This window comes from Pristis pectinata, chromosome 5 (assembly GCF_009764475.1).
Source record: "Pristis pectinata isolate sPriPec2 chromosome 5, sPriPec2.1.pri, whole genome shotgun sequence".
NCBI lineage: Eukaryota > Metazoa > Chordata > Chondrichthyes > Rhinopristiformes > Pristidae > Pristis > Pristis pectinata.
In genome coordinates, this window is record NC_067409.1 from 72,280,515 (window position 1) to 72,294,404 (window position 13,890).

Genomic DNA, 13,890 nt, shown 5'->3' on the forward strand with positions numbered 1-13,890 from the left:
ATCTTTCAGCTTAATCCATGAGATACAAAATGAGAAAATTGTGATTTTTGTTTTTGTTTAACATTTCCTCCATCTTGCTTAGATATTGTATGTAATATTGTATTTTACTCCCAGGGGAAACTTCAAGATCGTGCATACATATTAAAACAAATGGGTTCAATAGTGGATGACAAGTGTGACTGAGCCCTCGCCCAATGTTAATGCACAATATCCATAGAGAAAACAGGCACCAACAGAGGTCAACCCACAGTGAATCAAGAAATGGAGTTACGTAATTTATCTGTTTAGTCACATAATGAACAGAAGTATTAAGGCAAGAAAGCAGCTCATCACCATTTGGGGATGACTAATAAATGCTGGCCTTGCCATGAATGTTTTTTTTAAAGTAAGGGAATTGAATTCTTCGGGTATTGCAAAGGGGAAATCTAGGAGACAGTATTAAAACTAGTCTAAAAGATAAAAGTCTAAAGTTGATAAATTCAATATTCAGAGCATAAGATTGCAGGATACGCAGTAGAAAAATGCATTATCATGAAGCTGACATGAACCATGAGTCAAGTCATTGAGTTTATTGTCACATGCACAAGTATGGTGAGGTACAGGTACAATGAAAAACTTGTGGCAGCATCACAGACACTTAGGTTCAGACATCAAATCAGTGGGTTTTGTGTGGTGTAGGTGAAGAGGAGAAATTTAAGTGGAAGGCTGGCAATTTGAAAAGAGCAATTAATGTTGAAAACTGCAGGCTGATGGCTTACATTCATGCTTGCAATCCAAACACAGGTATTTGATAACACAGTTGTCTCTGAGAGAACATCACGGGCAGCAAATACATTCTGGAGAAAAGTTATTTAAACTTTAGCCTTATAGATCTGAATTTTGCCTTTTGGATCTTGGAATAGTGCTTGTCACTGACTTTGTAGAAAACTATGCATAAAGATCTAGGATACCAGTCTATCCTGCTTCAGTTGCCGTCAGACAGCAGTTCTCTGGCAATCAGCAACACTTGTATTAACGAATTCCCATAAATAGCAAACCAGGAAAGGAGAAGTATATTTTTTAAGGTGTTACAGAGTGTTAAATGTAAATTGGAATGTGCACGTAATATTAAAGCAGTAACTGAAATCTCAAATGCATTTTAAAAAAGCATTTCTTTTCATCCAAATATTTTGAGGAAATTACAATCCATGCAACAATTTTTTTAGGAGAGTTTACTGATTATTAATAATATGCCACTGAAAAGGTTACATAGCTCATACAACAAAGCTTACTGTTTTTGTGTTTTTATAGCACGAATCATTTAAAAGAATACAAAATCATTGTCCGTGTACTGATTTCTGGAGAGTACACTGGAGAAGGCTGCAAAAGAGCACACCTTGTGGATGAGCAAGGAACCACTCAAAATACTTTCTGGATTCTGTATTTAGTTGAGTCTATGCATACTCCCGGCATTGGTTTACAGTGTCAAGGTAGTGAATGCCAACAAATCCAGGCCAAAAACCATTCTCTTACCTCTACCCTATGATGTGTCGAAACTTGAGAGAACACCTTTGCTACTCTAGCCCTGGCCAATATTTATCTGTGAAACATGACATCTGGCTGATATGTCACTGCTTCTGTGAATTGTTTTATTTGTACCGGCCATGGACAGTGGCTTGAGAAGAGGAGAAAATAAGAATGAAGACTAAAATTGTACAAAAATTCCTTTTATTGATATTGTTTTTGAATTTTGTTAGAATGAGCTATGGTAACACTATGATTATCATTATTTCATATTGAAATAAAGTATGCGTATTTGGGGCTAAAATGCAATCATAAATATTGTATGGATAACTTAATGGATTCTGACATCTTTTATTCAGTTTGCAGATTGATACAATCCCAGCTGAATTAAAGAAATTTAAATTGTTTTCTTCTCCACTTGAACAATGATAGATTTAAACCCTTTTGATGTGTCTGACATGCCATGTTTGGTAATGTCCCATATGTCTCACAGCCATGAATCAGTGCATGTTGACATCTGAAATCTCATCCAGCATTATATTACATTGGAAAATATGAATATGTGCTGTGTGAAAATCTGTCTGGCTTGAGAAATTATTTGCATTTTAAGGTCAAAGTTATTTCTCCAAAAATCCTATTTGTAATTTGTTTCCCCATTACTATTAAGTTTCTAGCTGAGTAGATCAATAAATGACAGGGACTGAATCACCTCACTGTTGTTGCCCTGTAACAATATTAAAATTCGAAGCTTTCTGGATTTGTTTAGTCATGATGAAAGATTATTTTCCCCTCATCTGAAAACCACATAATCTGTTGTGATTGAAATGTACTTTCAATTAAATGATTTGGAGACTCTTGGCTCAAAGACTCTTAAGAATTTTTGACATGTCATTTGTTTAAATGTCTGTGTCTCCAAATACTATAAAGCTACTAGAGAACGAACAGTCTGATATGGACCAGCTGCAAATGAGAATTAGATTTCATATTAAGCAAATCCTATTAACAATACCGCCCCATGTCTCTTTATAGGTGAACAGGCCCTAATTAAAAGCACTGCCATCTGCCAGTGTGCAGCAGTGGGATGGCATTCACTAGCCCAACGAAACCTCATTGATTGAAATGTATTATGTATGAGCTTGCAGGGTTGTGTTAGCAGTGGAAAGAAAATGAGAAAAACTGATGGACATTAAACTAAGAGTTACTCGACATCATCCCTGTGAAGGTGTGCAGCAGATATAAAACTATTTTAGATAAATTATGAGAAAGGCTGTATGTTATTTGTCAGTAATTTGCATAATACACTGAACAGGAATGTGAAAATAATTACTTCTCTCTTCCTGTATTTGCAATAATGTTACTTGGTAGTTTTCGTGACCTGAATGTTTTGTGCAGAAACCTGTAGGTCATTACAGAGAAATGAGCAAAATGATACAAAGAAACCACAAAAGCTGTAGTAATTGTTGAACTAATACATAAGATAGATGGAAGTTCATAAGCATTTTGAAAAGACACATAATAGGGCACCACAAATACAACATACACAGAATTAATGAAAATAGAGCTTTGTGGACGGAGAGGGGAGAAGAAAACAATGGTATGAAGTGTGAGAGATGATAAAAGAGAAGAAAGCAGTGCCTAAAGGAAGATGCTGGGACTGCAAAATAAGTAAGAAATGAGAACAATGGACAAGGAGGATGAATTAGAGTACAGGAATGAAATGGGGGAAGGAAAGATTGAATTAGGAGAGGGGGGAAAACATTAACAAATAAGAAAAGTGATTAAAATCTAAATATCTAAGACTTCGCTGCACCCAAGAATAAGACTTAAGTAGATTAAATTGTTTCATTTCTGAGCCTTTAAGTTTGGTTGGCATCATCAGAGCAGTGATCACATTATTAGGAGGGTATTTGCCCTGTTAAGTATAACCTTTAACTTTGTATGTCAAGTTTAATGTTGGAAGACACATCAAGCTTATCAAAATAATGCAGAGATAAAGGTAAGTTTCCAATTGTGCAAGATAAATGGCATAAATTTGCCAAATTAGAGAGATGTTTAGATCTCGCCATCTCTCAAAAGGTGGATCAGGATGGGAGTGGAAACAAGAACTAAAGTGATAGGCAGCCAGAAGCTCTGGGTTGCCCATGTTGTGCTCTGCAAAGTGCTACCCATTCTATGTGTATTTCCTCACATGTAGAGGAGGCCACATTGTGAACAGCAACTGCAGTACCCTAAATTGGAAGAAATGCAAGTGAATCAGTGCTTCACCTGGAAGAGCTGTTTGAGTCCCCAGGTAGTGGAAAGAGATGAAGTAAAAGAATATGTGTTGTATCTCTGCAATTACATGGGAAGGTTCTGTGAGAAGAGATGTGGTTGGTGGAGATTGTGGTCCAGGGACTTGCAGAGGGAACTTTCACTTTGCAATGCTGAAATGGGAAAGGAGGTGGAACCCATTGAAGGTAGCAGATATTTTGAAGGCTGATCCATTGAATGTGGAGGTTGATTGGGTAGACGTTGAGTTCCAGGGGAACATTATCTTGGCTCTGACCAGGAGGAAAGGGGGTGCAAGCTGAGGTGCAGGAAAATAGATGAGCTGCAATTGAAGACCCTGTCGACTATCATAATGGAAAGGCCACAGCTAAGGAACAAGGAAGGCAGAAGCATATTTTGTAGAAAATCATGTCATCAGAGCAGATTATAATGGACACTCAATTTCCACTTATAGTCACAGTGTCATACAACACAGAAACACCCTGCAGCCCATCATGTCCATGCCAACCTTCAGGTACCATCAACACTAATCCCATTTACCAGCATTTGGCCCATAGCCTTCTCTGCCTTGGCAATTCAAGTGCTTGTCTAGATGCTTGTTAGACGTTGTGAGAGTCCCTACATCCACCACCTCCTCGGGCAATGTGTTCCATGAAAATGTGTTCTGTATCTGAGGTCCACTTGTTGGTATTATCTGCATTTATGTTTTCTCACCTCAAGCATATGGCAGGTTTGGTTCGCAAAAATTGGTTTGTTAATGGAATGAACTGGAGTTGATTAAATCTTGAGCCACATCACTGAAGACATTATGGAATAGTGTTAAATAATGGTATGACATCTGGCCATTAATATTTGTACATGGCTATGTAGATTGAAGGAAATCTTTCATAAAATCATTTCTGTCACTTGTCAGCACAAGGTTTAGTTTGCGTTCCATGAATGAGGGTGTGCATGATGCATTCTTACATTACTTAGTATAAATGATGATCTGTTAAATTTAGACTAAGATTACACTTCACCCTGTACTTTGAATTTCCATTTTATGTGTTACATTCAATTTTTTTAAACTTGCTTCCAGAGCCTGAGAGTAGAGGGTTGAACCTTAAAACATCAGATATTTAGAATTAAATGAAAAGGTGAATATACTTTAATAAAACATTAGTGTAAAATGTTCAGGGAGGACCTAGCTTTGATCTCTAGCAATAAAAGCTCTGCAGCTCGTATGAGTGTCCTGGTGCAGGAGGAGCTGATTGAACATGGGTCCTCCCTCAGATGAGCGACTCCCACTGGAAATGTGGTATAAAGAGTGTCAGAATCAGTACAGTTCTCTGTAATCAAATGGACAGTAAGCATTTGTTGTCAATATTCATGCATGAATAATGGAAATATGGGTGATGAAAGCCAACAGACTTGACGGGAGAAAAAGAAAGTAGAATTAGCAGGTGGCTTGCTTGGATTTTATCTGGAGACTCTTCCAACTCTATTTCATCAAACTCTATCAGCAGATCCAATTCCTTCCTCTCTTGCTTCCCCGTAATGTCTTTGCTATTCTTGTTAACTACATATGGGATCTAGCTCCACATAATAATACCTTTACAAATGGAGAGGTTCCTCCTGAACTACTACTTAGATTTAGTGCCAGGCATTTCAAGACGTTGGGAAAAATACTACCAATGCTGTCTCTGTAAAATCCTTCACTGGAAGGATGAGCAAACCGGCATCAGTGTGCTCTCCCAGGCCAATATCCCCAGTATTGAGGCCCTGGTTACTCTCAATGGGCAATGTTGTTTTGCCACACAGTTTGCGTGCTTGACACCAGACAAAGAAAATGTTTCAAAGATGTGCTTAGAACTCCCTTCAAGAAGTGCAGCATCTGTTGTAAGTGAGGAAACAGGTTCGGGGGTCTCAAAAGCAAGGACTCTGAACACAGTCTGGCAGTAAATGATTTATTTACAAAAGACAAGCATGGGAAAATCGCAGCGGGGATAAGACACACACACACTCTGTCTCTGTGTGTGTGTCTCCCTCTCGGAAAAACAATACAATACCCACCACCCCTTGACGCAGTGCAGGCAAAGGCCAATGGTTCGGTGCCAGCAAGGACTAATTGATTACAAAGGCCAATGGCCCAAGGCCAAGTACAAAGGTACTTAAAGGGACCAATGGTCAAGTGTGCACTGATTGGTGGGGTGGGGCCAAACCTTGATTGGCAGTGGTGTGTCTTCCAACCAGGTTGTGGGCAATGCTGTCACATGACAGCCACAGCCCTCCACAATCCAGCATCCCCACTGAATCCTGAGAACCTCGAGACCATGACTGCTCAAAGTTGAAAAAGAGCATGAACTGGGAGCACATTAAAGCCCAGCGTAGGGAGCGTAACCACTTCACAAACTAGCCACAACCTGCTCCATTTGTGGAGGAGTCTGTGGTTCCCATATTGACCTCATTAGCCACCTCAGAATCCACAAAACTAGAGTTGAAATGTTATCCTTGATCCTGAGGAACAGAAGAAGAAAAGTAAAAATTATTTATATTAAACCGATGGCTATTAGGTGGCAGTTATGAGCAGGAATCCTGGGCAACTAATTTTGACCAGCCATGTTTATTCTCTGTAAGTAAAGGAGTAACCTGATTTTTGCTGTTTTAATTAAGGCAGCTGATGAAAAAAATTACCAAACAATTCTGTCTAGTAAGGACATCCAAAATAAGGAAGCACAAAAAATATTTTCATGTTAAATATAACTATAATGACCAAATCTCAATAAAAGTGTAATCAATTTATGTTAAAATAACTTTGCTAAATATGTTCTTTTTAATCTTGAAGGACCTTTGCACTCCGGAGGATCAGGGATGCTTTTCGAGAACACAAAAATGAGACAAATCCTGAAGTTATCCAAGAGCTAATAGAAAAGGCTAAAACCAACACAGAAATTATTAGAAGACAGGTAAGGCACCTTTGGAGCTAAATTCCATGTCTTAATATATCTACCGAATTGCTAATCTTAAGCTATTTACTTTCTACTTAAGTATAAATTAGTCATAATGCACAATTACTAAATTAAGTGATTGCAACTGAAGGATCTAATCAAAAGGTGTTTATTTTCTGATTATAACCAACATTTGCTATTTTGTGTTGGTAAATCAGAGGTTTAAATGGTGGAGTGGTTCATGAAGTGTATTGCCCCATCATGATGAAGTTCAGTTTACTATCTACATTTATATTGCTAATGAGGTGAGAAGTGTGACCAATATTTTTTAAATTGTTAAAATGTATTTTTTCAAAACTTGCTTCCTACAATAATTTAATGTACACAATTGTAATGTTGTAATGAAATTATCGTGGCAAGTAGTTAAATGAACATCATAAGCCCAAAGAGAGAACTTGAGCTTCAAGGTCATCTCACCCTTTGGGCAATACTCAAAAGTGTATTTATATATTCTTGGTGTACATGGAGTATGAATAGGTTCATTGCATATTTGTCACTTGGCTACTGACTGTCATAGTACACAGGTTTGGGTGAATTTTGTGTTTCAGATTATATCAGTAGATTTTTGATTCACTGGATTTTGTTGAGAGCATTGATCTTGTACGTTATATCAATGGAGTACAGTAGAACAAAGGTAGATTTGGGTGTACTAATTCATATTAAACTAACAGTTGGACATAAACCTACAAGGTTAAATCAATAATAAGACAGTTTTCCAAATAACATCGAATTCCTTCGTACTATGAACGGTGAGCCAAGAAATAGACATCAAGATATTCATGTCAATTAACAAACTATTAAGTCTGAAGATTGTGTCTGTAAAGACTTTGTTTCTAAAGAAACTAAAATAAATCAGGCATCCTTCCTTATAAATATAGATCTTGAATTTTTCTTTGCATTTGAGAGCTGTATTATTTCTTTCTGATGGTCAAGTGATCAGTGGCCTGTATTTGTTGAAATCTTTAATATTATGTGCAATTAAACTTTCATATCAAAATATCATTTAATATTGGTTAAATGGCCAATGATCATGTTATACTGCAAGCAATTTTTGAAGTAAAAACTGTTTATTTGAATATGTACAAGAAAATGGAAGCAAGCTTTCAAGCAACTGTGCATTGAGGTTACACTGGAGTAGATTTGCAGTCAGCACTGTTGCCAGGATTTTGCTGATGTTTGGGGGAATAGAGAGTCATAAATGATTTAAAAACAAAATAGTGACACAGACTGTAGAAGACTATAAAAATGAAAACAAAACCACTTTCTGTTCTGAAGGATAGAATTGAAAAACAATAGAGTTATATGTGTTTTAAAGTAAAATTTTTGCAAGGATGGTAACAGAAGAGGGTTCAACTGTCACAGTAAATTGCACCAAGTGGGGCTCTACTCTAACTTAAAGTCCATTAGGGTTGATTATGAGTCACTATCATCCAAAACTATGGACAACTATAAAAATCTCTAATAAATTCAAAGGGGAATGTAGGGGAAACTTCTTTATCCAGAGAGTGGTTAGAATGTAGAACCTGCTTCCACAGAATAACATGAATGACAAAGACATATTTAGACAGAATGTACAAGTATTTAAATGTGAAATGAATTGAAGGCCACATTGGAAATACTTTTATTTTTTCATGGGATATGGGATCAATGACCTTGAACATCCATTCCAAGAAACATTTGACTGGTAGTGTTGAGCCTCTGCTTTGGATTGCTGCATTCTCCATGAAAATGCTCCCGTGGTTGGGTCGAAATGTTACGATTCATATGAAGTTTCAATGTTGCGATTCATTTGAACTACAGCCCTGCTCACTTCTTGCAGACCTTGGGTACAGCTGATGTTAAACATTGGTCGTGAAAACCAGATGTTTAATTAGCCAAGAACCCTATTGCATTTCACAGCTAAGTCAAATTGAAATTACATTATTGCTTTATTTTTGCTTTTTTTTTGTCTTTAGAACATAAGATTTTCATACACCTAGAATGGCTTCTTCATTTCAACCACGTTCTTTGAAAATAATTTCTCCGTAAAATTAGAGAACGAGACTCCTTGTTTTCATACAACCTAATAGCTAGCTACAAAGCAGTACTACCAGGGGAAGTGGTAGAAGCAGATACAATAGCAACTTTTAAAAAGTATTTAGACAGCCACATGAAGAAGCAAAGAATAGAGGGTTAGGGACTGTGTGCAAGCAGATGGGATTAATTAGATTGGCATCGTGGTCAGAGCAGACATGGTGGGCAGAAGGGCCTGTTCCTGTGCTGTACTGTTCTATGGTCTATGTTCTATGTTAACAATCAGCCAGTAGTGTTAAAAGGGCTTCAATGCAGTGGATGTTCTCCTGGGAGAGGACACTGACATTGGTTTACTTATCCTTTCAGTGGATTTGAAGGATTTTGGAGAAACCACATTGGTGGTAACTCTCCTGTGCTTTGAGGTGCAGTGGGCAGGTTGGTGGAGGATGTTGAGTGTAAGACTCATCCTCTTGTATGTTGCATTGAATGTGTCAACATTGGCTCAGAATTTGTCTTTTGTGTGCACATAGGACATCTTCTGCATTTTTTTCACCCACAATACATGCATGTTCAAAGTAATTGAAATTAACCTTTGTTGCTAAGCTGGGTTTTTTTTGTGTGTCCTAAAAAAATTTTTATTTCTCTTGTTGGCCTGCTGTTTTCCATTTGAATTATGTTTGGTGTCCTTTTTCTAGCAGAGGTCCTTATGAAATTGTGCTTTAGTTTCTTTTTGAACAAAAAGCATTATTAATTGTGTTTTAAAAATCCATTCTTCACATTCATACTGTGTTGTATTGATGAAATGATGAATACCTACTGCAGCTTTCTGCTTAGACATTTTGGTAAAAATTAAAGTCCCTTTACAGTGTTGTACTCCAATTGGAACTGCTATTATTTTATGATGCCTTACAGAGTCTTATTCCAAGTAAAGCTGTTCTCAATTTATGGTGCTCATGAGCCCAAAGAATATAGCAAGATGAATTACATCAGAAAGACAGATTTCTATTATTTTCTGCACCTTTTCCAGAATTTGTTTTCAGCATAATGTAATGCTCCATTACAAAAATAGCAACAGGATTGCTGGGAGTCAGGGCTGAGTGAAAATAAACCAGGTTTCCCTGTGCACTGAGGAAATGCAAAAAATAAATCGCAGTCTAATCAGAAACCCAAAAGCCACATAAGTAAAAATTGAAATTGCTTTCCTTAAATCACATGTGGAAGGGGAAGAGAGATACTCCAACAAATGTCAAAGTATTTAATCATTTAATGTAATTACCTTACAATTATACTGTATGCAAAGCACATTCCATCGGCTTCCAATTTTCTCCAAAGATGTTTCCTGATCTGTTGAATATTTCTGTCATTTTGTTGATATTTAAATGTTTGAGTGAGATTTTCCATTAGAAATCTCATTGTCTTTTCTCCCTTCAGTGAGAGAGGGCTACTGAATGACACGTGCAATCTGAATGATTAGCAGTTGCTATGATTGCATTTCCCATTCATCATTTAATCTTCTGAAATCTAACATTACTCTCATCAATCCAGTTAAATTTTCAAATCTTTATTATATTGTATTACAGCATGGAGAGAAAATTTTAAGGTCCAGTGTTTCTGGATTGCCTTGTAGACTTCAGGTTACCTTTGAGTTCTATCAGAGAAGTAAGGCAGCTATGGTACAGAAAGATAGAGGTTCCTGAAGAACATGTTTATTAAATATTCCCAGATAACATCATTATTTCCTAATGTTTTATTTAGGTCATGCTATTAATTTTTTTTGCAGTTAAGATTTTAAATCTTTAGGACCTCGTCTATTGATGCACAGCTGACCTGTTGAGGATGATACCAATAAAGGACGTTACTCCAGATGGTCGTATAAGAAATAGACTTGACCTGAGATTTGACCAATTATGTGACAATCATTAGTAATATTCAGTATGGTGTAAGGTTTTGTCAATTTCAGTGTTGCATTGGAATTAATGAATGGACCAAATTGTGCTGAGCCATCAGCATTTAGCTCCCAGACTTTCACATGTGTGCTGTGGAGGCATAGAAGTCCAGGACCTACTGACGGATTCAGAAAGCCAGTCCTTCTGGGACTACTGGACTATGTGCAATGTCAGATCTGGAGCAGAATCTGAGATTCCATAAATTTCTGTAGGGATTGTGAATTAGGCCACAAAGGAGAAGGTAAATTGGTTTTTCATTGTTTTGCTTTAGTTTAATATATGTTATTAATGTATTATGTGTCTTGTTAACTTATTTTTAATTTTAATAACTTTAAATGTTTTACATCAATTTTAATAGTCTTAAATCTCGAAGTTTCAGATATTGGTATTAGTTTATTATTGTCACTTGTACCAAAGTACAGTGAAAAACTTGTCTTGCATACTGATCATACAGGTCAATTCATTACACAGTGCAGTTACATTGAGTTAGTACAGAGTGCATTGATGTAGTACAGGTAAAAACAATAACAGTACAGAGTAAAGTGTCACAGCTACAGAGAAAGTGCAGTGCAATAAGGTGCAAGGTCACAACAAGGTAGATCGTGAGGTCAGAGTCCATCTCATTGTATTAGGGAACCGTTCAATAGTCTTATCACAGTGGGGCAGAAGCTGTCCTTAAGTCTGGTGGTATGTGCCCTCAGGCTCCTGTATCTTCTACCCAATGGAAGAGGAGAGAAGAGAGAATGTCCTGGGTGGGTGGGGTCTTTGATTATGATGGCTGCTTCGCCAAGACAATGAGAGGTAAAGACAGAGTCCAAGGAGGGGAGGCTGGTGTCCGCGATGCTCTGGGCTGTGTCCACCACTCTCTGCAGTTTCTTGCGGTCCTGGGCAGATCAGTTGCCTTACCAAGCCATGATAAATCCAGATAGGATGCTTTCTATGGTGCATCGATAAAAGTTGGTGAGAGTCAAAGGGGACAAACCAAATTTCTTTAGCCTCCTGAGGAAGTAGAGGCGCTGGTGAGCTTTCTTGGCCGTGGCATCTACGTGATTTGACCAGGACAGGCTGTTGGTGATGTTCACTCCCAGGAACTCGAAGCTCTCAACCCTCCTGACCTCAGCACCATTAACGTAGACAGGTGCATGTACACCGCCCCCTTTCCTGAAGTCAATGACCAGCTCCTTTGTTGACATTGAGGGAAAGGTTGTTGTCAATATATAATGTAACTACTAAAACCTGTGACAATTTTCACATCTGGCATGGACGCCAGCTGTTTGGGACTGTCGGGCATTTCAGAGATACAGTCCCCACATTTTGCCACCTCAGTCTCTCATTACAGGAGACCCGGGTATGTAAGATCAACGAGATATGGGCAGCAGGCCTAGTCCATCATGATTCTGCCCATTGTCTTCTCTGTTTTGTAACAATTAACCCTACCACTTTGGAAAGAAACCAAGTCTAATTCAACAGTAACACAGAAAATATCATAACTGATCTGTTACAGTAGAAAAATTTCTGTGATTATTTACTGCAGACATGCCTTTGCCAGACATGGTGTTATTTATTTGATAGGTAATTAATTATTATCATATGCTTGTTAATTGCATAACCAGCACTACCATATGTACAGTGGCATGCAAAAGTTTGGGCACCCCTGGTCAAAATTTCTGTTACTGTGAATAGCTAAGCAAGTAAAAGATGACCTGATTTCCAAAAGGCATAAAGTTAAAGATGACACATTTCTTTCATATTTTAAGCAAGATTACTTCTTTATTTCCATTTTTTTTTACAGTTTCAAAATAACAAAAAAGGAAAAGGGCCCAAAGCAAAACTTTGGGCACCCTGCATGGTCAGTACTTAGTAACACCCCCTTTGGCAAGTATCACAGCTTGTAAACGCTTTCTGTAGCCAGCTAAGAGTCTTTCAATTCTTGTTTGGGGGATTTTCGCCCATTCTTCCTTGCAAAAGGCTTCTAGTTCTGTGAGATTCTTTGGCCGTCTTGCATGCACTGCTCTTTTGAGGTCTATCCACAGATTTTTGATGATGTTTAGGTCAGGGGGACTATGAGGGCCATGGCAAAACCTTCAGCTTGTGCCTCTTGAGGTAGTCCATTGTGGATTTTGAGGTGTGTTTAGGATCATTATCCTGTTATAGAAGCCATCCTCTTTTCACCTTCAGCTTTTTTACAGACCGTGTGATGTTTGCTTCCAGAAATTGCTGGTATTTAATTGAATTCATTCTTCCCTCTACCACTGACATGTTCCCCATGCCACTGACTGCAACACAAGCCCAAAGCATGATCGATCCACCCCCGTACTTAACAGTTGGAGAGGTGTTCTTTTCATGAAATTCTGCACCCTTTTTTCTCCAAACATACCTTTGCTCATTGCAGCCAAAAACTTCTATTTTAACTTCATCAGTCCACAGGACTTGTTTCCAAAATGCATCAGGCTTGTTTAGATGTTCCTTTGCAAACCTCTGATGCTGAATTTTGTGGTGAGGACGCAGGAAAGGTTTTCTTCTGATGACTCTTCCATGAAGGTCATATTTGTGCAGGTGTCGCTGCCCAGTAGAACAGTGCACCACCACGTCAGAGTCTGCTAAATCTTCCTGAAGGTCTTTTTGCAGTCAAACGGGGGTTTTGATTTGCCTTTCTCGCAATCCTACGAGCAGTTCTCTCGGTCTTCCAGACCTCAACTTGACCTGCACTGTTCCTGTTAACTGCCATTTCTTAATTATGTGAGGAAACAGCTACCTAGAAATGCTTTGCTATCTTCTTATAGCCTTCTCCTGCTTTGTGGGCATCATTTATTTTAATTTTCGAAGTGCTAGGCAGCTGCTTAGAGAAGCCCATGTCTGCTGATTGTTGGGACAAGGTTTGAGGAATCAGGGTATTTATAAAGCTTTGAAATTTGCATCACCTGGCCTTTCCTAACGATGACTGTGAACAAGCCATATCCATAACAAGCTAATGAAGGTCTGAGACCTTGGTAAAAGTTATCTGAGAGCTCAAATCTCTTGAGGTGCCCAATCTTTTGCATGGTGCTCCTTTCCATTTTTCACTCTAAAATTGTACAAAACAAAAATAATACACTGATCTTGCTTAAAATGTTGAAAAGAATGTTTCATCTTTAACTTTTGACTTTTGGAGATCAGTTCATCTACTCACTTAA

At 37.9% G+C, this 13,890-nt stretch overlaps 1 protein-coding gene across 1 annotated transcript in view; it reads left to right on the forward strand.

Annotated features, from left to right (window-relative positions):
* LOC127570653 (LYR motif-containing protein 4) overlaps positions 1-13,890 on the forward strand; it is a 147,371-nt gene that overhangs the window by 30,837 nt on the left and 102,644 nt on the right. Inside the window, exon 2 of the mRNA XM_052016405.1 lies at positions 6,596-6,716. Within this exon, the coding sequence (XP_051872365.1) occupies positions 6,596-6,716 (121 nt within the window). The remainder of the gene's footprint in view (positions 1-6,595; positions 6,717-13,890) is intronic.